The following is a 23382-nucleotide window of genomic DNA, read 5'->3' as shown; positions in this document are numbered from 1 at the left end:
TATTTCCTGCTGCAAGTAGATGGACTCTACATATTTTCTCAAGACATCTCCGAACTCTAAGGAGTCTATGCGTTAAGGCCACAAAGTGTAAAGCTTCTCTGGCGAGTTAAGAGGGCCAGCTTCTAATGCTTATCTGTTATAATCCCTTAAAGGTGACACAACGGAAGGATCTGCAGGTGTGTAGCATCAAAAGCAAACGTGTGGCAGGGAATATACCAAAGTAATGACACTGATTATCCCTGAACCTTGAGATTTTGAGTTACTTATTTTCTTCTTTAAAACTGCCTATGTTTTCTATACCTTCCATAATTAACACATATTAATCTTAAACTCAGATAGCAGGGAGTACAAATGCAGCAAAATATCACTTTCATGCTTTATTTCTGTGCAAGTGACCTGGCTTTATCATCTGACACCTGACAGCTGATCTGGCTGATGGACCATGTAGGCTGGTTTGCCCTTTCTTCTTCATCCCTCTTTGTGATGCTACACACTCAGTGGAAAAAGGCAGCACTTCCAGAAGGAGAATGACATGGTCAGAGATACACAAGTAGCATTCTTCTCTGCTAGACCCTCCCTTTGTCTAGCAGCATTCACTGGGCACCTACTACAAATCAAACCTGGTTGAGATTTAAGCAAAAGCCACTGGCCTTGACTGAGGAGGAAAACACCCAATTCTACTCCCGAGGTCAAACCTCGCCATCCTGAAGCAGTGGGGGTTCTAGAAATCGTACCTTCATCATGAGCACCCTCCCCGATGGGGATCCCAACATACACCATCACATTAACTGCATCAGACACATCCAAGTGAAGATTTGTTGTGCCAACCCTTCTATCTTCCGCTGTTATCAAGCCTAAAGGTAAAAGGAAGATATGCAAGGTGAAAGGGGATATTCTGAAGAATCCACAGAGACTCTGCGAGTGAAATGAGTAACATTGAGAGAATGAAGTATGTCTATTCATCAAGGAATTATTCTCATTTCTACCGTTTTAAGACTTCTAGCTTGGTTGACACTATCGTTAGCTTTGGCCACTAAACCATTCCCCTCCCGGTCCCCCTCAATGATCTCTTCTTCAAAAGCAAAACAGATATGGGCATTAGTGACATTCAAATGAAGCCTGGCTTTCACAGTGACTTAGAACATTACTGAGACTTCACAAAGAGCTGGTTGGGTAGCATGGTACCCAGACTTCTTCATTGTTATTTTACGACGTCTCTTAAAAACTAAGAATCCTATCTCCTTTGAGAGGAAGTTTCCTTTGAGAGGAAACTTTCTAACTCCTGGAGACTTACAAGCTTATGGACTGGGCTGATATGGTATTACGCAAACCAGTATGGCAAAAGCAAACACATTCAAAACTCTCCTGGATCCTGTGAACTTCCCTAGCACCTGCACTGGCCTCTATCATCTGTACACTACCTCTCAAGGTGAAATGGGAACAACAGCGCCTCAAAAGGGCACCATGGTCTCGCTCTCATACCATAGGCATTGTACATCTTGGGGCCCAGATCGGGCCTTACAAAGTAGCTGGGTAGCCTAGAGGCCAGATTGAGCCTGCCGTCTCGTTTGGTATATTCTGGTAGAGGAAGGTTCTCCATCAGATCTTCAAACCTACAAAAAAATAGGAAAGATGACTTAGTTTGTTACTGGGAGCAAAAAAGCAAAGAGGCAGGGGGCCAGCCCGGTGGCTCAGGCAGTTAGAGCTCCGTGCTCCTAACGCCGAAGGCTGCTGGTTCAATTCCCACATGGGCCAGTGGGCTCTCAACCACAAGGTTGCCAGTTCGATTCCTCAACTCCCTCAAGGGATGGTGGGCTCCGCCCCCTGCAACTAAGATTGAACACGGCACCTTGAGCTGAGCTGCCGATGAGCTCCCGGATGGCTCAGTTGGTTGGAGTGCATCCTCTCAACCACAAGGTTGCCGGTTCAACTCCCACAAGGGATGGTGGGCTGTGCCCCCTGCAACTAGCAACGGCAACTGGACCTGGAGCTGAGCTGTGCCCGACACAACTAAGACTGAAAGAACAACAACTTGACTTGGAAAACACGCCTGGAAGTACACACTGTTCCCCAATAAAGTCCTGTTCCCCTTCCCCAATAAAATCTTAAAAAAAAAAAAAAAAAGCGAAGAGGCAAAGTTCATTTTTCTGTGATTACTTTTGGGATGGCTTTGGCAAGGCAAAAAAGTCTCTCAAGATGACCCACTATAAGTTCACTGACCTTGTTGGCATCATGTCCCGAAAATCTTCCCCAGGAGGCCAGTCCTTGAGTTTGAGCACCATTGGCTGTCCATCTTCTGACCTTAATCGCTCTGGAAGACAGAAAGCACTCCCATAAACATCTGCTGGGTTGGCCGCTGCCTGATTTTCCAGTGACTACAAGTTTTAGAAGACTCGCTCTTATTTTCGAACTTGTAAACTCCCAAAATGGACTAGATGGGCCTTGTTAGCACTGCTTTAGTACATGCTACATTTATCCCCCTCCCTCAGAGTGAAAGTGCTCCACAAACCCTGTGGGATCACGTGCTTAAGCTCAGGTGTGCTCTGGGAGCCAAGTGACTGCCAGGTGAGCTACCTGATTGGCACCAGGAAAGAATGTGTCTCCCTCCAAGAGGATATAGTCCGTTATTCTGGGGGGCGGGGAGGGCAGGCATATGCTTACTTCCCAGTCTTCCATTATTAAAGTAGGTATCAAAGCTACTTACTGCATATGATCTCGAAGCCATCCCAGAAATCCCGAACTTTCACATCAGAAATTATAGCACAGTTCCTGCAGTTCACCAAATCCACATCTTGGTCTCCAAATTCCTGGCTAAAGGCTTCTGGCTTCCAGAGTTCAGACTTGAGCTTTTTATGTACCCCTGAAACGAGCACTGGCTGTGGAAACAAAAATACCCCATTTAGGAAATACTTTTAGCTTAGGACTAAGGGATGGAGTAGAAAGATTTCCTGGGGACCACCTCTTCTCCGTGATGATTTATTGTTCCTTCTCAGTTTCAGAATCTATGGATTTCAACATATCAGCTGCAGCAAAGGGACACTACTCCTACTCAATTATTACTCAATTCACACCCTAGGAATATACCATAGAAATCACTTCTGTTGCCCTAGTATCTACCACTATTTTGAGGTGAGAAGATAAAAGCACCTTTGAGAATACTTCCTCACATTGACAATGAAAAAAAAAAAGACTATCCAGACAATTCCATAACTTCCCCCTTCCTTAAGTACCTGCTAAGGGAAAAAAACGAATATTATCACACTATCACACAAACTTGTGTGGCCTTGAAACATTTACCTAGAAAAGCACTACTCGCTTCCACCCACATTCTCCTCACCCCACATCACACTTAAGGATTTTCCTCTAAAGGTGTCATTAAGATCAGATCACCACCTAACAGAAGTTTCAAATGCCCTATTAAGAGCACAGAGCCACACAGCTTAGAAACAAAATCCATAATGTGTTTTTAGGAATCTTCTGATTTTTAGAAACCCAAGAAAACTGGAAGTAGCAAGGCTGTCTACAATGAACTTACTTATGTCTAAATCTCCCTGGCCAAAGATCTCCCAGAGAGAACTGCATCTCTCCTGGTAGGTGTGGCAGGCAGGCAGGCAGGCAGGCAGGCAGCCAGCCAGCCAGCCAGCCAGCCCAGGGAACTTCTTATTCTTGCTTACCTGGCCTTGTTTCCAACACTCCCGGAAGATCTTCCAATTGTTTTTGTTGCTGGGGTCATGGAGACACAGAAGTCTCCCATCACAGAGCCAGGAGTGAGAGGTGTGGGGGTCCAGCACATTTAACCCCATCACCATCTCCTTCACCTCCTTCTGGGTATCAGTCAAGTTACAGGACCGCTTTGCAGCATCTGAGGTTTTCTTATTTTCCACCACTGAGGCAATGATGTGGTCAAGGAAGTTGGGTAGGCTGGCCTTGTTCTTCACTCCCTGCTAGACACAAATCCATCAGGTAAGTTTGACGGAGGCCACGTGAAAAGAGCATTCAAAAGTCAGCAAGTTGTGTTCATACCAAGGAGTTCTGATCTACTTCCTTAGAGTTCATAAAAATTGTTGAAATGAGTTTTATAATTGGAGGGGGGAGTCTATTAAGTCAATATCTTAAATTTCCCTATCCTTCATTTGCTTTACATTTATGAAAGAAAGAACAGGAAGATCCCTTCTGCCTCAAGAGATCTGACACCTAAGAAAATAGCTCTGCATTCAGCCCTGCACTAAGCATAGGCACACAGAACGCAGGGATCACAAAATGCTGTGACTGAGTGAAAAACGTCATTCACTTGGAGGGTTATCAATTTTTTTCTGGCCAGCATGCCCAAGGGATGCAATATTTGAGCTTTTGTCAACTTGATAATCCTATGCCTGAAGTGTCACTAACCATTATTTCTGCAGAGTACATGTCATCATATAACATTCTGGAAAAATTAAAAAAGAAAAAGGAAAACTGGGGCTTGGAGCAAGTACAAAAAAATAGAGCCAAAGTAATTTTTTTAACGTTACTTATCTAGAAGAGAAACAAATAACCCACATTGTACAGGGCCCAACCACCCAAAGCTAATCAAATTTCAGCCATTAATCATAAAACAGATTTAAGCAGAATCAGAAAAACATTTATGTACTTGTTTGAAATGATCTCCGACATATATAAACTGAAAACAGAAAAACTGTGTAGAACCTCTGTGTAAAAAATGGGGGAAAAAGCTATATATGCATGATATTATCACAGAGAGACTACTCATGAAACAACAGTGACCTCCAGAAAGGGAAACAGGTGGCTGGGAGACAATGGTGGGAAGACTTCACTGTTTCTTTAACATTGTGTACCTTGCGAATTCATTTGTTCAGTAAATGCTTACTAAACACCTACTATGTACCAAACACTGTAGCACTAGGGATATGGTGAATAAAACAGCCAAAAATGCCTTTAAAAAGAGGCGAGACAGACAATAAATAAAACACACAGTAAGTCAGATGGTAAGAAGTGCTATGGAAAAAATAAGTGTAGAGAAAATAGTTATGAGTGGAGGATGGGAGTGGGATGGACCTTTAAAAAGGGTGATCTAAGAAGTCTTACTGAGGAGGTGACATTTCAGGAGGGAGGAGAGGAAGCGGATGATGAAGCAAGCCATGTGATTACACGGGAAAGAAAGTTCTAGGTGGAGGAAAGGACAAGTGTAAAGGCTCTGAAGAGGGTGCTTGCTGGGCCATATTCAAGGAACAGCAAGAAGCCGGGCATGGCCAGAGCAGACTGAACAAGAATGAAAGTGGTAGCTGAGGTCAGAGAAGTGAGGGGAAGATGCAGAGAGAGGGCTGGAGCCTTACAGTTCACTGAAAGGACTCTGCTTTATGAGAGAAACAGGATGCCCTTGAAAGCTTTTAGGCAGAGGTGACATGATTTGACTTAAAAGGATCACCTAGCTGCTGCGTTGAAAACAGACTAGAGTGGAAAGGGAAGGAATAAAGAGGACCCGTATAAGGAGTTTACTGCAAATATTCACGCAAGAGGATATTGGCACAGACCAGAGAGGAAGCAGTGGGGCTGATGAGAAACAGGTGGACTCTGAATACATCTGAACATCAAACTGAAAGGGTTTGCTGACAGACTATTATGAAATGTTGAGAGAGGGAAGTCCCAAATGACTCCAAGATTTTTGGCCGAGCAATTGGAAGAATGGAGATGCCACTGACCGAGAGGGAAACTAGAGGAGATAGCTCACAGGCAGATCAGGAGGGTGGTCTTAAATATGTTAGGTTTGAGGTGTCTCTTAGATATCCAAGAGATTACAATATGAAGGTACTGCCTAGGTTAAAAAAAAAAAAAATTAATGTCTTTCAAGAAAATAAAGTGACTTCTACAGATGACTAAAAATTTCAATACCTCAATTTCTATCGACTTCCTAATGTGGCACAAAAGGTTCACTATTTAAAAGGACCTCAAACATTCCCAAAACTTAAAGACCTTTTGGCTGGACAATGGAGAGAACACAAGTCACCCACGTACCCTCTAACCCAGTTATCAGCTCTGTGAAGTTTCTTTCACGGAAAAGCAGGAAATGCTCGAGGTGTAGAGGAGACACTTACTGCTGAGGATGTAGAGAAGACCGGGGGGAAGGGTATGCCTGTGTCCAAGGGGGTTTGAGGAAGTTTTCCGGGCCCGGAGTGAAGGAGGTCTCGAAGGCTAGAGCCTTCGGTTTTGTTGTTGGAGGCAGTGGGACCGAGTAACAGACTGTTAAAAAGCTTTGGAGTCAACGGAGAGACTTTTGCAGTGGAGTTGAACGAGTCCAGCCCAAAGGGTGAATGAGACTCTTTATTGAGCACCGACCTCAGGGACCCTGCTTCTGTAAGAACATAACCGGGAACAGCATTAGGCACGACAAGGAACACCCAGCAGGCAACTGACTCCTAAAAATCAGCCTGCCCCCCAAAACTGCATACGGGTTGTCTGGGCCAAGCCTGATGAGCTATGACTATGGCCAAGGAGAAGCTCCCCTACTTCTTCCTTTCTCTTCCAGATCTGGATTGCAAACTTCCTTTTGTTCCCATTCATCTTTAGTCTCCCTCACTTTCTAAGGCAGTGTTTCTTCAAGTGGGTCTCCAGAACACTTGTACTGGAATCACCTGGAGTGCTTGTTAAAAACGGAGATTCCTGGTCTTACTCTAAGAGATCCTCATGTAACAGGGCTGGTGGGGCACAAGAATCTGCATTTTTTACGATTCCCCAGGTGATTCTTGTGCCCACTGAAAACGGGGTCTAGCCCTCAATTCTGGCTGCGTAACAGAGCCACCTGGAAAGCTTATTAAAAATCTTGCATCAATTCTGACTGAAGAGGTCTGGGGTAGAGCCCAGCCACGTGCCTTTAAAAAAAGGCTCCACTTCTACAAAGAAGTTGAAAGAGATTCCCTCATTTTATGTGATCAGCCAGAGAAAGCAAGTGGCATGTTTCATAAATGTGGATGGTAATGTGTGAGTTTGAAGAATCCCAGAATAACTCAAGTGTTCCACCCACAGGCAGAGCAGAGGCTTGTGTTCATCTCACCTTTTGTTTCTTCTTTAGCCTTTTGAGTTGCTAAATCCGCCAACCAGTGCAGGGCAGAGGAGGGTGGGGCTGTGTCAGGGCAAGGGGGCCTGATGGCTTTTAGCTCACTATTGCTGTTTGATGCCAGACTGTCTGCTTTGGGAGGCTCCTCAGCTCTGATGTCAGTGCTGTCGGCTTTGGGATCGGGCTCTGGAGTTGTTACCACTGCAGTTCCTCCTCCGCCTGAGAAGGTGGTTTCATTTCCAGAAGAGGCACTAGGGTTTATGCTAGGAAGCTAAAGCACAGGAGGCCACCATGGTTAGAGGGGAGTCCTTGTGCAGAAAAAATAAAACACAAATAGCAATACCTGCTCACACAAAATCGGTCTGGAAAAACAATCTGAAACTGCCCCATAAACTGCTATTTCATTCATTCATTTATTCATCATATAATTATTGAGTCCTATGATGTGACAGAAAACTACGCTAGGTTCTATGGAAAGAGCAGTGAACAAGCCTTGGAAATAAAACAGGTTTTTGGTTTTTTTTTTAAATTTTTATTTAGCATATCTGACGTTCAAATTCTGCAATCGGTGATTAGAACTCGATCTTACAGAGCTGTTCTGAGGATTAAATGAGATAGTATATGCAAAGAACTTAGGATAGTTTCGGGCACACATAAACTCAATGAATGTTATTCTGTTACTGAATTTTACACATCATTTGCTCTAACATGGCAACTCTACTAAAAATGTATCTTGAGGTCCATCAGCATCAATCCCTGCGTCTCTTATTGACCTTGTGTTAGTGGGAGCATTCCTGGAAGGGCCTCCCAATGTATGCAGTTAGTTGTGTGTGTGTGTGTGTGTGTGTGTGTGTGTGTGTGTGTGTGTGTGTGTTGAAAAACCAGCCTTTTGTTCAAAATAGCCACCGTCAAACTGGAATGACCTCCACCTCTGAGAGAGCAATGAGAAAACCACTGCTCTCTTTGGAGGTCTGGAGGCTTGGGAATGCTTTCAGGGCAGGATGATCCTGGCTCAGAAGGCCAATCTTCGTATCTTCGTACCTAACAGGACCAGGACAGGGACCAAGCATAGATAGGACTGTATTCCTAGTAACCTCGTCTGTACTCTTCATCTGCACAGGACCCTAAGGTATAAATCTTGACAAGATGCAAAGAATCTCTTTGTGCCATTTATTAGCTAAGCCTGGATTGGTTTTAAAGATGAACGAAGAGACACTTGTACCACTCAGGGGAAATTAAAGTCCTTTGAGTAACTCTTCTTAGGCTCTTTATAGAAAGGCTTCACCATTCCCTAACTTCTCAGGAATTGCAGGAAAACCTGGGACAACAGAGGAGAAAATGGGGCATTTCCTAAGAACTTAAGTTTCACTCAGCTATACCCACACACACACCACTTTACCTGCGACATCCCATTGGTGACAGCAGGTCTCAACACAGATTTGTTTTGCCGACTAATACAAGGGCAGTTTGCTTTAATTCCCCACTTGCCGCGGGCAGCATGTACCATGTCTCCAATATTATAAAGAGCTGGGAGAAAGACAACAATAACAACATTAGAATGCTTGTATGTGCCAGGTCTTGTGCTAAAGACCTTATTAACATTATCTCCATCAATCCTTACCACATTCCCATGAGACAGCAGCCTTTTCCCTCAGTTTTTGACAATGAAACTGAGACTCAGAAGTTAGGTCATTTGCTCAAGTACATATAGTTGGCCAGTCGAAGCACTAAGGCTTTATTTAACCCAGGTATTCCTAGCCCCGAGTTCTGTGTTCTCTTAACCTCTAAAGCACACTCTTTCCCTCCTCTGGAAAACTTAACCCGGTGTCCTCCAGAAGAAACTTTAGGGGTAGATTCCTTAAAGTGGAAGAGTAAACATTTTGAGATGTACACTTGAGGTTTATGTACTTTACTGTTCTATTGCTTAGAAGCACTGGGGTATAAAGGATCCAGGGACTCCCACCCGCTACCCCCCCCACCCCGGGGCTTTCTTTAGTGAAGAAGAACATGGGCAGTAGTTTTGCATATTAACCACCTTCAATGCATGTATGTTAGTGGAAGTGTGCAAGCTGGAACGACTTTCTGGAGGAATCACTGAAGTAAACTAGGGCTGTGACACACACACAACCACTTATTCCTACTGTTAAGCCACGTTTTTCGTGGATTCGGAGGTTTGACTAGCTTCAGTTGGATTTTTATGAACCTAAAACGAAAGGTCTTTCTGGCAACGTGGGGACTGGCTTTTTCTATTCTGGTCCTGACAACCATGGGAATGTAAAATGGTACCTGGAACAGTAACCAACATCTCCAACCAGAAAGGGGAAGCAAAGTGTGTGCAGTGGCTGCATGTATTCTAACACATGTCTAAAGATTCCATTTCTCAGAAAAATCTGATGAGGCTTAAAAAAAAATCATGCTGAGATAAACCATTTCACCAAACCTTAAGATGTGAGAATTCTATCTCAATTAAAAACATTTTCCCCCCACCAAATCCAAAAAAGGAATTTCCGTACCTGTGCCAGGGATGATCTGCGTGGGCATGAGATTCTCTGGTTCATGGGACTGCCCCTTTGCACACTTCAACCAGGAGAAAACCTCTTCGTCACCCATCTCTTCTGTCTCTGAAAGAGAAATGAAATGCCTTCACTTATTTTATGGGGTCACAAGATGTAGCCCTCTTAGACTCCAAAGACCAGTTTTCTCAGGGACCAAAGAAGGTAACAGCTAACTTTTTAAGTCTGCTTCACTGAGATATAATTTACATACAATAAATCCAATGATTTAAGGTGTGCACTTCAATGAATTTTGACAAATGTACACAGTTGGATAAACACTATCACAGTCATAACATAGAACATTTCCATCTCCCTTCCTAAAGTTCCCCTGAGTTCTTCACAGTGAATACCCTTTCCTCAACCCCTGGTCACCCCCGAGCAGCTTTCTAATACTCAAGTTTTGCTTTTCCTAGCATTTCATGTAACTGGAAGCATACGGTATTTGTGTTGGGTTTCTTTCATTTCTTTCATTTGTGTTGGGTTTCTTTCATTTAGCATCATGATTCTGAGATTCACCATACTGTTGCATGTGTCAGTAATTCACTCCTCTTTATGGCTGAGTGGGATTGGTATGGATATATCACACTTTGTTCACCCATTCCTCAGCTGGCGGACCTTGAGATTGTTTCCAATTTTTGTCTATTATGCATAAAGCTGCTATAAATATTCAAGTACAAGTCTTTGCATGGACATGTTTTCATTTCTCTTATCAATACCTAGAAGTGGGATGCTGGATCATATGCTAAATTTATGTTTAAATTTATAAGAGGTGGCCATACTGTTTTCCAAAGTGATGGAATCAATTTGCATTCCTATCAGCAGTGTTTAAGATTTCTAGTTCCTCCACATGTTTCACAACACTTGGTACTGTAAGTTTTTAAAATTTTAGCCATCCTAGTGGATACAGTAGTCTCTCATTATGATTTTGATTTGCATTTCCCTAATGAATAATGATATCTTTTTCCCATGTTCTTATTGAATCTGTTCAAATCTTTTGCTCATTTAAAAACTGGGTTCTTTGAAAAAAAGAAAATAAAAAGTGGGTTCTCTGACTTCTTGTTATCGAGTTGTAAGACTTGGTTTTTATTGTGGATAGAAGCCCTTCAGGAAACATGTGATTGGCAAATCTTTTCTCCCAGTCTGTGGCTTGCCTTTTCATTTACTTAACACTTTTGAAGACCAAAAGTTTTCAAATTTGATGATTTAAATTTTTCTTTTGCTTTTTGTGTCCCATCTAAGATATATTTGTCTAACCCAAGGACACAAAGATTCTGTTTTTTTCCCTAGAGTTTTTAGGGTTTTTATAGCTTTTATGTTTAGGACTATGATTTACTTAAGAGTTACTTTTTTGTATATGGTATAAAAACAGAAGTTTTTTTATTTCTTTGGATACGGATATATAATTATTCTAAAACCATTTGTTGAAAAGACTATCTTTTTCCTCACTGAATTATCTTGGAAACTTTGTCAACAATCACTTGACTGTGTATGTGTGGGTTTGTTTCTAGACTTTGTTCTCTTGAAATGAGGTAGTATAAATCCTCCAATTTCATTCTTAAAAAAAAAATTGACAATATCTTTCTTTTAGTGTTTATTCATATTGAATGTAATTATTTATATTTAATGTAGTTATATTGTGGGGTGTCAATTTACAATCTTGCTATTTGTCTCATTTTTTTGTTTTGGTTTTCCTTTTTTTGAATTGAGTATTTTTATGATTTCTTTTGTCTCTACCTTTGGCTTTTAGCGACACTGCTTTATTTTCTAGTGGTTGCTCTAGGGTTTGTAGTATCTTTAACTTATCACATTCTATCTTCAAATATTATACCACTTCACATATATTATAAGACCCCTATAAAACCATACTTTCATTTTCCCCTCATTTCCTTTGTGCTGTCATTACATATTTTAATTTTATATACATTGTAAACCCTGTAATACACTGTTAAAACTTCTGCTTTAAACAATTATCTTTTAAAAGATTAAAAATAAGAAAAAAAGTCTCTATATGTACCCACATATTGATCATGGAGGTTGTTCTTCATTCCTTTGTGTAAATCCAAATTTCCTTATCATTTACTTCTGCCTGAATGACTGCTTTTAATTTTGTAGTATGGATATACTGCTTCTTTTCCCTTTATAACTTTTTTCAGTAAGTTGGTTATGATGTGCTTTGGTGTGGTTTTCTCAACCTTTCTTCTGTTTGAGGTAGATTGTTGGATTTGTGGTTTTATAATTTTGTTCAAATTTGGAACTGTTTTGGCTAATGAAGCCAAAATACTACAAATGCACAGATATTTTTTGTCTCTGCCCTCCCATCCTTTCTCTTGCTTGGAGCCCTAGTTATCCGTTTCCTAGACTGCATACCATTTCCTGTAGTTCAGTAAGGCACTCTTCCATTTATAAATTGAAGTCTTTCTTCTCTCTGTGCTGAGTTTTGGATAGTTTCTAGTGCTAAGAGCTCACTGTTTCTTCTGCAGTGTCTTGCTATTAATCCTATGTGACGTTAATTTTTTTGAGATATTTTTCATCTCTAGAAGTTTCATTTCAGTCTTTTAAATATCTTCTTTCTCTACTTGTCATATTCATGTTTTCCTATGTCCTTAAGCATATTTATAAAATTTGTAAAAGCTGCTAATGTCATTTTATACTAATTCTATCACTACTGTCATTTCTAGGTTTGCAGCTATTGATTTTTCCCCTCAGATTACTGGTCATAATATTCTGCTTTGGGGGCCGCAGGATGGCTCAGTTGGTTAGAGCGTGAACTCTCAACAACAAGGTTGCCAGTTCAATTCCCGCATGGGATGGTGGGCTACGCCCCCTGCAACTAAAGATTGAAAACAGCAACTGGACTTAGAGCTGAGCTGCACCCTCCACAACTAGAATGAAGGACAATGACTTGGAGCTGATGGGCCCTGAAGAAACACCAATAAAATAAAATAAAATAAACCCCCCCCACACACACACACACATAATATTCTGTTTTGCATACCTGATAATTCTCGACTGAACACAGAGCTTTATGACATTTATGTTTCTGTGTATTGGATTTTGTTGTGATCCTTGAAAGAATATTTGGTTTTAGTCTGGGACATAGTTAAGTAACTTGCGGATCAGTTTGATCCTTCAAAGGCTTGCTTTATACCTTGTTGTGGAAGGTCCAGAGAAGCCTGTATTCCACTACTAAGGTGTGACCCTTTTGGACTCTACCCAGTGTCTCTCTACTCTGGCTGGAGGGAATACAAATTCCAAGTTCTGTAAATTATTCAGCCAATTGCTTTCTGAGGGTTTTTTTTTAAGCCTTCAGGAGTTTCATCTCATGCATGTGCAGATCACTATATAGCCAAAAAATGCAGGTGATCTCTCTGTAAACCTCAGGGTTCTCTCTCTATGGAGCTCTGACCTCTTTAGTACTCTCCCTCACTGTTCTCAGACTGATCTCTTTCTCAACTCTGTGAGATTGCCAAACTCTGTTTTAGTTGCCTTTCCATGTGCTACAGCCTGGAAACTGCCTCCAGGCAGCAAACTGGGGCAATTGTAGGGTTTACCATGTTTCTTCCCTTCTCACAGGCAGACTCATGCTGCCTGTTGTCCAATGTCTTAAACCATGGTTTCATATATTTTGTCTGGTGTTACTGTGTATGGCAGGAGGGCAATTCCTGTAGCAGTTAATCATTCATGGGCAGGAGTAGAATATCTAACAGCTACTTACCATGTAGTAAGTAGTGGGTGTCAGGCCTTGTGCTAACCACTTTACATATATTATTTCATTTAAACCTAACAACAGAGATGTGAGAGAAATACGCACATTATCTTTGTTTTTATGGATAAGAAAACTGAAGCTCTGAGGGGTGAAGTAACTAGCCCAAGACACCATACTGGTGGAAGTAGGTTTCAAATCTCAGTAGCCTAAGTTCTAAACCAGTCATAACGGTTACACTGTATCTCTGAAGAGGGAAGAATGAGGTGGTCACGGAGCAAGGATTCCTGGTGTATCATAAAATAAAGCAAGAACAAAGGGAAGCAAAGGATTTAGATAGACATTTCTCCAAAGATAATAAACACGGGCCACAAAGGACATGAAAAGATGCTCAACGTCATTAGTCATTAGGGAAATGCACATCAAGACCACATCAGAAGCTGGCACTTCACAGATATTATGATGGCTATAATAAAAAACAGACAATAACAAGTGTTGGTGAGGATGTGGAAAAATCGGAACCCTCATACATTGCTGGTGGGTTTATAAAATGGTGCAACTACTTTAAAATACATTTTAGCACTTCCAAAAAGGATTAAAATAGAACTGTCATAGGACCCAGCAATTGTACTCCTAGGTATATATATAGGTATATATATATACTCAAAAGAACTGAAAACATATGTCCACACAATAATCTGTACACAAATGTTCACAGTGGCACTTTTAATAATAGCCCAAAGTGGAAAAAACTCAAATGTCCATCAATTGATGAATGGATAAACAAATGTAGTATACTCATACAATGGAATATTATCTGGCAATACAAATGAATGAATTATTGATATGTGCTACAACATGCATGGGGCATTAAAACAGTATGCTAAGTGAAAGAAGCCAGTTACAAAAGGCCAAGTACTGTATGATTCCATTTATTTGGCACATACAGAATAGGCAAATCTATAGAAACAGTAAGTATATTAGTGGTTAACAAGGACTGAGGGGACATAGATAGGAAAGGGGAGAGTCTGGTAGTGGGTACGAGGTTTCTTTTTGGAGTGATAACAATGGAATTAGATAGTGGTGATGGTTGCACAACCTTGAGGACATAGGAAAAATCTGTGAATTGTATACTTTAAAAGAGTGAGTTTTATGGCATGTGAATTCTATCTCAGTAAAGATGTTACTAAAGAAAACAAAACAAGGAGGATGAGTAATAACCCTTCTTGGATTGTGTTAGCCTTCCCAACCAGGCTGAAGGACTGGCAATTGTAAAGAATGAAGCTAAATAGCTAAAGACGGGGCACAAACCCATTCCTGCTTCAATTTCCAAGGGCCACACACTGACAGGTTACCTTTAGAACTGCAAAGCACAATATTTGCTTACCACTGCGCGGACGGCTTTTCCTGAGCCTGTAACAGTCAAGGCAGACCCCAAATCCACATTTGCGACAAACCCAGTGAATGTTGAAGAGAGTTGTTTCACATACGTCACACATCTCCCGTACACCACGCACAGCTCGCTTCCATGCCACTTTCTCTGGTGGAAAGAGGAAGAGAAATATTGTTGGCACCGACCATCTTCAACAATAGCAAAAACCCCAGAGACCCACTGCTTCCTACTCAAGTTGTTTTTTCCAATGATAAAACTCAAAAATTCATGAGGTATGTTTCTGTAATTGCAAGAGAAACAAAATACATGAAATTTCTAATATTTCTGAACAAGGGTCAATAGAGAATGAATGCCTCATGGTACCACTTACAATATCGTAAAATTTTTAATTTGGGGGAGTTTGAAATAAGAACATTCTTCTCTTGAAATGTAGGGCATAATTTCCTAGTACAATTTCCCTTAGTCTGGAAATAGGGTCCAGTATCTCACAGACATGGAAATGTCATAAATGTCCGAATAATGTAGGTTCTAGGTGTGAAACACGGCACCTTATAGCACTTCATCTATTCACAAATCAGAGTGTATTGCTTAGTAATACAAACTGGTTCAAAGTGAGCTGCAAATATTCAGAACCAAACCCAAACAGGGATCAAAATGCATTTTATGGTAGCTGTGCCACAAAAACGAAAGGTAAGCAGGAAGAAGTTTTTGGTTTAACTGCTAAAGACTGAAGGAATGAGGTCTGCTGGATATAGTTAGGGCCTATATAGTTTGGGCCTATATAGTAGCTATATAGTTTGCTGCAAAGGAGTCCCATCACTCATTAATTCATCTACAGAAAATGCCGTCTGCCAGTCCTTCCGCTCCTCCCTTTACAAGAAAACGAAAGTTCCTACGAGGAGTGCCTGGAAGATGAGCAAGAGGGTGCCTTACGGTGTGGCTCCACCATCATCATGGCCTCCTTCTCGGACATCACGAGCTGGCAGAACTGGTCCCCGACGTTGGCCAGGATGTATTTTGAGGTTTCTAGGTCTATCCCTTCTGCTAGGGAGGAAGAGGGAATCCACAGGTTCATGGCATCAGGGTCGCTTTGCTGGGGACTCAGAAACCCCTCCACACGGAGTACCCCTTTTCGAGTGAAGATCAACCTGAGATGGGAAGGAAAACAGTCAAACACATGGTAAACAGCAGCAGTCATGCAAAGTAACATACACCTAAATTCCTAGGACCTAGAAGACATTAAAATGAGACTTAACAGGAATCAGGCTGAATTAAGAACTTTCACCATATCTGACCAACATATTAGGTTGGTGCAAAAGTAATTGCGGTTTAAAAGGTTAAAAAAAAATTGCAGGCAGTCTCAGTGGCTCAGGTGGTCGGAGCGCGGTGCTCCTAAGGCTGAAGTCACCAGTACGATTCCCACATGGGCCAGTGAGCTGTGCCCTCTACAGCTAAGATTGTGAACAATATCTCTCCCTGGACCTGGGCTGCCGTGAGCAGCCGGAGTTGGCGTGAGCTGATGTGGGTTGCTGCGGGCTGCTGTGCTGCCAGCAGCGGCCAGTGGCCAGCATGAGTGGCCGGCAGCTGGCGAGAGCTGCCGTGAGCGACCGACGACTGGTGACTGACTGCCTCAGCCAGGGGAGCGCAAGGCTCCTAATACCAACATGGGCCAGGGAGCTATGTCCTCACAACCAGACTGAGAAACAATGGCTTGAACCAGAGTAGGGGGGCAGAGACGGAAAAAGGGGGAAAAAATTGCAAAAACCACAATTATATTTGCACCAACCTAATAGTATGCATTCTTTGTGCTAATAAGAAGGTTGGCTAATACTTAAGTCACAGAAAAACACAGAGCCAGGCTCACTGTCACACTTTAAATTCATGTCTACCTACATCAGCTGTTCCCTTACTATTGCCTAGCAGTCACAATCCAGAGGGTGCACTCCCTCTCCTAGATGTCCGTTTCGTATCTTCTCCTTTCTTTTTAAACCTCCAAAATTCCCCTGGAAGACCTTGTTAAGTGTTCCACTGAGAAAATACAAAGAGCCAGAAGAGAACTCCCACAAACTCTGACCACCACATTACCACACCTTCCTGCAGCTGGGCCCATGGACTCCATCTAATCTGCTACAATGAATGAACTAGGTCTCAGCAAAGACCAATCTTTCCACCTATGCTTTACATCCTATCCTTTCATAAGCATCCCTCCACTAATTTTCTCTTCTACATCATCTATTTTCCTCTCTGCTGAATCATTCTTGTCAGTATTTGTACTTGCTCTCTCAAAAATCCTCTTGCTCCCATACCAGCTTCCATTTATTTGCTTGTTAGAGCAGCTTCTTGGAAGAATTGTCTATACTGATGTTGCCAACTCTCTTTTCCTTTTTATTTTCCTTTAATCCACTCCTATCACGTTTTTCCCCCAAAAATCTACCAAAGCTTTTTGACAAGGTCATTCCCTCTTGTTAAATCTAATGGTCTCTTGCAGTCTTTATCTTACCTGACCCAATCAGGAGCATTTGCCACCGTTCACTATTCCTTCCTGGATAAACTTTCTGCAGTTGTATTCCAGGATACCTCGCTGGCTGTTTTTTCTCAGCCGTCTGTACTAGTTCCTCCTCATCTCCCTCTCTATGTTGGAGAGCTCCAGAACTCAGTACTTGGACTGCTTCTCTTCTCTATTTACACTGTGATTTCTTACATGACTATCAATTAGGCTTAGAGTCAAACAGTTTTAAATACCTGGTGACATCCAAATTCTTACCTCCAGTTTAGACCTCTTCTCTCAGCTCTAGAGTTGTATATGCAGCTGCCCTTTCAACACCTCCATTTGGAAATCTAATAAGCACCTCAAATTTAACATGCCCAAATTAAAGCTCCCTATTTTCCTCCCCAAACCTACTTTTCCCCGAGAAATCTCCTTATCAGTAAATGGAAACTCTGTTCTTCCAATTTTTAGGCCAAAAGCTGTAGAATCATCCTTTACTCCTTTCTTTCATACTTCACAACTGACCCATCAGAAAATCATGTGGGCTTTATCTTCAAAATATATCCTTAATCCAACCACTTCTCATCACCTATATCGCTACCTCCCTGCACTAAGCCACCATCATTTCTCACCTGGATAATTGCAACAGCCTCTTTCCTCTGCCTTCACCTCAATGTAATCTATTCTCAAGAAGGTTGTCACAGTGCTGCTTTGAAACATTCATCAGGGTCACTCATCAGCTCAGAACCTCCAATGATTCTTATTCAGCATAAAAGCCAGGGCCCTAAGAGTAGCCCTTTAAAATCTGGACCCATCATGAACTCTTTGGCCTCAACTCCTTTCTTCCCTGCTTACTTTTTTAGTCACTCTGGCTTCATAAACACACCAGGGATATTCTAGCCTTGGGACAGTTGCTCTTGTTGTGCCCTCTACCCGGAATACTTGTCTCCCAGAAAAATGTGTGGCCAACTCCCTCACCTCCTTCAGGTCTTTACTCAGATCGAACTTTCTCAAATCATCCTATTTAACACCATAGCCTCTCTAAGTCTCCCGAAACGTCAATCTTCTTTCCCTTCTTTATTTTTCTCATAGTTATTATCAGCTGACATACCATATATTTAATTTTTTGTCTTACTTACTGGCTGCCTCCCCAACTATAATGCAAAGCTCTCAAGGACTGGAATTGGAGGTTTTGTGCACTGATACTCTCAGTGTCCAGAGCAATGAGTAGCACACACTATGTGCTCAACATAACATTTGCTGAATAAGTGAATCCACACCGTGTGGATAAACCATTTGGATTTCTTTATTTTAAAAATTAAAGATTCTTAAAGATCATTTAGAAGAAATTCCTCTTCTAAGTCTATCAAGCGTAAGAAAAGTAACTAAATAGCTGTGGTTTGGTAAAATTAGGGGATATTCCTAGGATTTATCAGTTATCTCTAATTCAAAGACGATTCACTTTCTCTCCTAATCTTACTTTCCCTTCTTTCTAGGGGACTCCAGTTACTCTATCACTGAAGAGGCGAGTGAGTGGTCAGACAGATTCAAAACACAAAGCGGAGTCCTGCTGCTGCTATACCACTGGTTTCAAATAGAACCCAAGTTAGGAATAAGTCAATGTAGCTGAGGAGCTGGCAGCCGAGACTGTTCAACTTCAATTCTCCAAGGACAAAGCCACATGGCATTTCGCCATCCAAACAACTAAGTGGCTACTATGACAGAGCAGCAGACTCTGAGAGCAGAGGAGTAAGGAAAACGAAGAGAAAGATGGTGAGATGTTTCCAGATGCAGACGAACAATGGGAGTTATACATCACTAGTGGGAGCTGGGCAGGAGACAAAGAACTCTGGGTACCTCCGGAAGTGAAAGAAGCGGCAGGCCACCGTCGAGTCATCTTGTTCCTGTTCCTTAAACTTCCGATAGCGTTCCAGGCGGCACTCACGACACTTGTGCAGGTGAGGGGCTACATTGATGCATGACCCATCCTGTAGGAAGGGCTCTCCAGACTGCTTCAGCTTCTTCACTTTGCTTACATCCTTCAGGACTGACTGGCCAACTACGTCAAGGGAGGGAGGAGAAATGGTTGGCTGTGACAGGTACAGACGAGATGCAATAACACGATCCTTTTGGGGACACACTTGTCCTGACCTGGGTCACTCCTCTGCACTGTTTGGGTGTGTGCCCGTCAGGGCCATCCTTAACAGAAAGGGAGCAGAGGGAGAAAGAGGCTTCACTTGGGAGCTAAGGACCATGGAGAATTTGTGGGAAGTGGCCCATTATAGTGAAACAACTGTGAGCATGGGCGAGGAAAAACCCAAGAAGGCAGAAGGGAGCTACCATCTGCCTCGAGCTCCTCACGGGATGACTGTTCTAAAGCCATTAAAACCTGATATATTTGCCAGATAGAAGCAAAGTGAGGAGTGATTCTCTTTGCTTCCAGTCAGTAAAAGCCTGCTATGTGAGAATGGAGACCAATACTCACAATACTCAGTAACTCTCCTGAAGTAAATTAAAGAGGAGGGACCAAAGGGAAGCAGAAAAGGTGAGAAAAACACAAGGAAGAAGTTTCTGACCAGACAGACTGCCAAGAAGATCACAGATCTTCCTCTGTGGGATTATCACTCTGCAGGGCACATACCCCTCTTAGTGCCGATTTAGAGGCAATCCTGCCCTGAAACAGGCCTGGTGAGGGGGTCTCTGTTAGGGCCTTCTGGCTATGTGATTCTGAGACGATAGAACTTTCCACCACAGGGAGGGCCTCAGCTGCCCAACAACACAACAGGCAGTGGAGACTTGTGCCAGAGACAATCCCACATACATAGAGCCCCAGCAGGATCACCTTTCAGGGGTGCGGTCCGAGGCCGGCCCTTGGGGGCCTGCTTCCCCTTGCTTTTGCCCAGCAACAGCTCAGCACTGCGCTCCCCATTGGGGCCCAGCTTCCCCATCAGGTGCTCTGGAATCCCCTTCAGGCCACTCTTGGCCTGCAGCTGCTCCTCAGAGTCGCTCAAATCTGACAGGTCACTGTTGGTGCTGGAGTCCGAGTCCTGTCTGCAAGCCAAGCTTCGCTCATCCAGTGAGAACCTTTTCACAGCTTCAAAAGGAGCTTTGTTCTCCTGTGAAAAATCTGCTGGGGAGGACAGAAAGCTGCCTGAGTGCCTGCCAAAGACGTTACTAAAGGTTTTGAGGAGGGGATTGTCCTGCTGCCCAGGCCCCACAGTTGGTCTCTCCTCCGTGGGGCTGGAGGAGAGGGTAGGCATCTCAATGGGCTGGGTGAGGCTGCTGGTGGGCGAACTGGAGCGGCCATTCCCCATGGCAGAGAGGCTCGGACCCCCGGTGGTAAGAGTGGAGCCCAGAACACTAGGCACCAGTTTGGAAGAGTCAGTTGTGATGAAGAGGGTTTTCTTCTTTGCTAAAGATGCCGAATCTGAAGAGGAGTGAGACTCGGGCCAGTTGGGTGCTGCCTTGGAGGTGACAGTGGTAGCAGAGGAAGAGCTACCTGATGCCTGAGATGCAAAGCTGCTGAAAGGGCTATGGTCAACTTTCTCCACAAATGCCAAGAAAGGGTTAGAGGGCTCTTCTCGGGATAGTTTGGGGGGCTGTAAAAATAGATTTTCATGACTCTCTGGGGTGCGGGCATTCAGGAGGCTCCGTGGGAAGGCTGGTGTGAGGGTGGGCATGGACTCTGCAGGCACTTTCCGGTCCACAGAGCTGCCAGCCTTAGAGCCTGATTTAGTGTCTGCTCCAAGAGTGGATCTGCCTTTACACAGGCTCTCAAGGCTTTGTTTGAATGAATCTCGACTGGAGGAATCATCAGCCAAACTTTCCGAAACGGTAGTGAAGTAGTTACTGGTGGGTAAAGTCTGGGACATGCATTGAAAAAACAAGTTTTTTGAGAGATCAGAGTCTTTTTGAGACTCTGGTGCAGAGCTCCCACCAAAAGAGAAGCCCAAAGGTTTGTTTTCTGTGGCTAGAACCCCATTGGACTGGCTCCTTCCACTTCCAAAAGTCAACGGTTGTGATAAACTTGGAAGAGACGCTCCAAATCCAGAAGAAGCCAGAACAGAATTTCTTGAATTCTGAAAAGAAGACAGCTTGAGTTAGTGATGCTGGCATCGCTGTACAACCTTATGACCTCTTTCTTGGACCTAGGCCAACATTTCTTGTAAGGTCAATCAACTTTTCTCTCCTACAATTCCATGAAAACTGCTCTTATAACTAGATTTCACCAGCATTAGGGAAGAAACCTGCCACAGACCACACAGAGAGCATCTTTAGCAAGTTAGCTAGACATAGCAGGATGTCATTTACCCTGGCACTCCCGTGGTTGTTAGTGAACTGGTTGTCACAGCACTAGGAAGCTATGTAGGCTTCCTAGTATCTCTTTGGAAATAATGACTCCACCAGGGAATTGGTGAAAAGGATTCCTGAACAGACATCAGCTTTTACTTTGAAATATACCAAATGACCATGTAATATTAATCTCCTCGATGACCTTAGGGGCTATTGTTGAAGTTTTGATTTATTTAAGCTACTGCAAATTTCCCATCTTACAAAAGTGACTTCAGCCCCATGAGCCCATTGTACATTAAGGAAAAGTATTCTTTTATTAGTTTGAAACTCCCAAAGATGGATCCTTTTGGAATTTGGCAATTCATTTTTGGGTCCAAGTCAATCTAAAAGCTGAGTATGTTTCAATTAAAGTTAGACCTAAAGATGCTAAATTAAAGAAAGCACACTGAACCCTTGTGTTATCATCAGGATCTAACAAGTCTCCAAACAGGAAAAATGTAGATGCTGATTTGCCCACCCAACAAAAGCATTAAGCATAACAAACTGCACAATGAAAAAACACTTTCCTTTTTTCACCTTGAAAAAGTTAACTTATGTATATGAATAAAGGGTGTGTGCGTAAAGAAGGGTATATATTATACACCCATATACCAATACATACACAGAAAACATCCGTAGGTAGGTATGAGCACTTATGTAATACTTGTTAATTTAATAAAACCCAGGTCTTAACACTTGACTAACGAACCATAGAGTACTAAAAACAATTAATGTTCAGGTAGTAGAGGATGATCCCCGCAAACATTCACTTTGAAACACTGTAAATAAAAATTATCCCATGACGGCTTAATGGATATGGTGTTTCCTTTGGGGTCAATGAGAATTTCTGGAACTAGACAGTGGTGATGGCTGTACAATATCGGGGATGTACTAAATGCCACAGAATTGAACTCTTTAAATGGTTAAAACAGCACATTTTATGTTACAGGTTACTTTGCCACAATTAAAAAAAAAGTTCCAGGTAAACAAAAGGGCTTTGTTAAAAAAAAAGGGGGAAGTTTCAATTTACCTAAGGTATTCTTTAAATATGCAAGAGGATTCTACTTTAGGACTTCGCTTGAGGGCAGCATAGAAGCATGAGGACCAAGCAGCTCACCAGCTGACATTTGCTATAGAGACAGTTTCAGGGCGTTTTAGAGTTCATTATTCTTTTTTCTTTTCCTTTCCACTAACCAACAACCATTCCCATTAAAAAAGAAGGGAATAGACAGACACAGCCCTGAGGCTTCGCAGTTGTTTCGCTAGCAGGATTTGGCCAGGCGCCTTGACACCTGCAGGACTGCAAGAAACCAGCATGGATAGCTCAGGTTTCACTACTAAAGTTACCCTTTAAAAATAAATACACACATGAATGAAGACCAATTTGGATGGTCTTTCATTTTCCTTCAAATGATTAAATTCCAAATCCCTTTCTTATAAGAAAGTGATGACAAGCTGATTTCAACTCAAGTTTTCAGTGCGAGAGGTTTCTAAACTTATTGATTTGACATCATAATGGAAACATCCATGTCTGTATTTTTAAATCCTATCCCAAGGAGAATACCTAGGCTGACACATAAACAAAATTACTGATGCGGTCACAGAAATTTCTCCAACCTGTATGGAAAACGCCCTTTGAATCCATATTTCATCTATTCAGCTTTGCTACTCCCAACAATAACAGCACTCAGTGAAGCTCTCCTTGCAGCGTGTAAAATGTGGTCTATTTTGTAATCCCCATTTACATCGACACTGCTTTCGACATGGAGTTGATTTTAATTAATCTGGGCAATATGACAACACACACACTGGAAATCCACATGAGACCTCACCTTGTTCTCTTGGGAATGCTGGTCAACT

The 23382-nt window shown here is 42.4% G+C and overlaps 1 protein-coding gene across 4 annotated transcripts in view; it reads right to left on the bottom strand.

Annotated features, from left to right (window-relative positions):
• KDM3B (lysine demethylase 3B) overlaps positions 1 to 23382 on the bottom strand; it is a 52609-nt gene that overhangs the window by 4868 nt on the left and 24359 nt on the right. For 3 of the 4 annotated variants that reach the window (XM_033096068.1, XM_033096071.1, XM_033096070.1), the window contains 13 exons: positions 20033 to 21269; positions 19048 to 19249; positions 15636 to 15850; positions 14697 to 14849; positions 9565 to 9672; positions 8451 to 8578; positions 7049 to 7322; positions 6093 to 6349; positions 3675 to 3944; positions 2705 to 2876; positions 2221 to 2311; positions 1483 to 1613; positions 735 to 854 (listed from right to left, as the gene is read on the bottom strand). In XM_033096068.1, the coding sequence (XP_032951959.1) occupies positions 735 to 854; positions 1483 to 1613; positions 2221 to 2311; positions 2705 to 2876; positions 3675 to 3944; positions 6093 to 6349; positions 7049 to 7322; positions 8451 to 8578; positions 9565 to 9672; positions 14697 to 14849; positions 15636 to 15850; positions 19048 to 19249; positions 20033 to 21269 (3358 nt within the window). The remainder of the gene's footprint in view (positions 1 to 734; positions 855 to 1482; positions 1614 to 2220; positions 2312 to 2704; positions 2877 to 3674; positions 3945 to 6092; positions 6350 to 7048; positions 7323 to 8450; positions 8579 to 9564; positions 9673 to 14696; positions 14850 to 15635; positions 15851 to 19047; positions 19250 to 20032; positions 21270 to 23382) is intronic. The other variant, XM_033096069.1, reaches the window with a different exon arrangement.

Source organism: Rhinolophus ferrumequinum, chromosome 24 (genome assembly GCF_004115265.2).
Source record: "Rhinolophus ferrumequinum isolate MPI-CBG mRhiFer1 chromosome 24, mRhiFer1_v1.p, whole genome shotgun sequence".
NCBI lineage: Eukaryota > Metazoa > Chordata > Mammalia > Chiroptera > Rhinolophidae > Rhinolophus > Rhinolophus ferrumequinum.
This window is presented reverse-complemented; position numbering and strand designations above follow the sequence as displayed.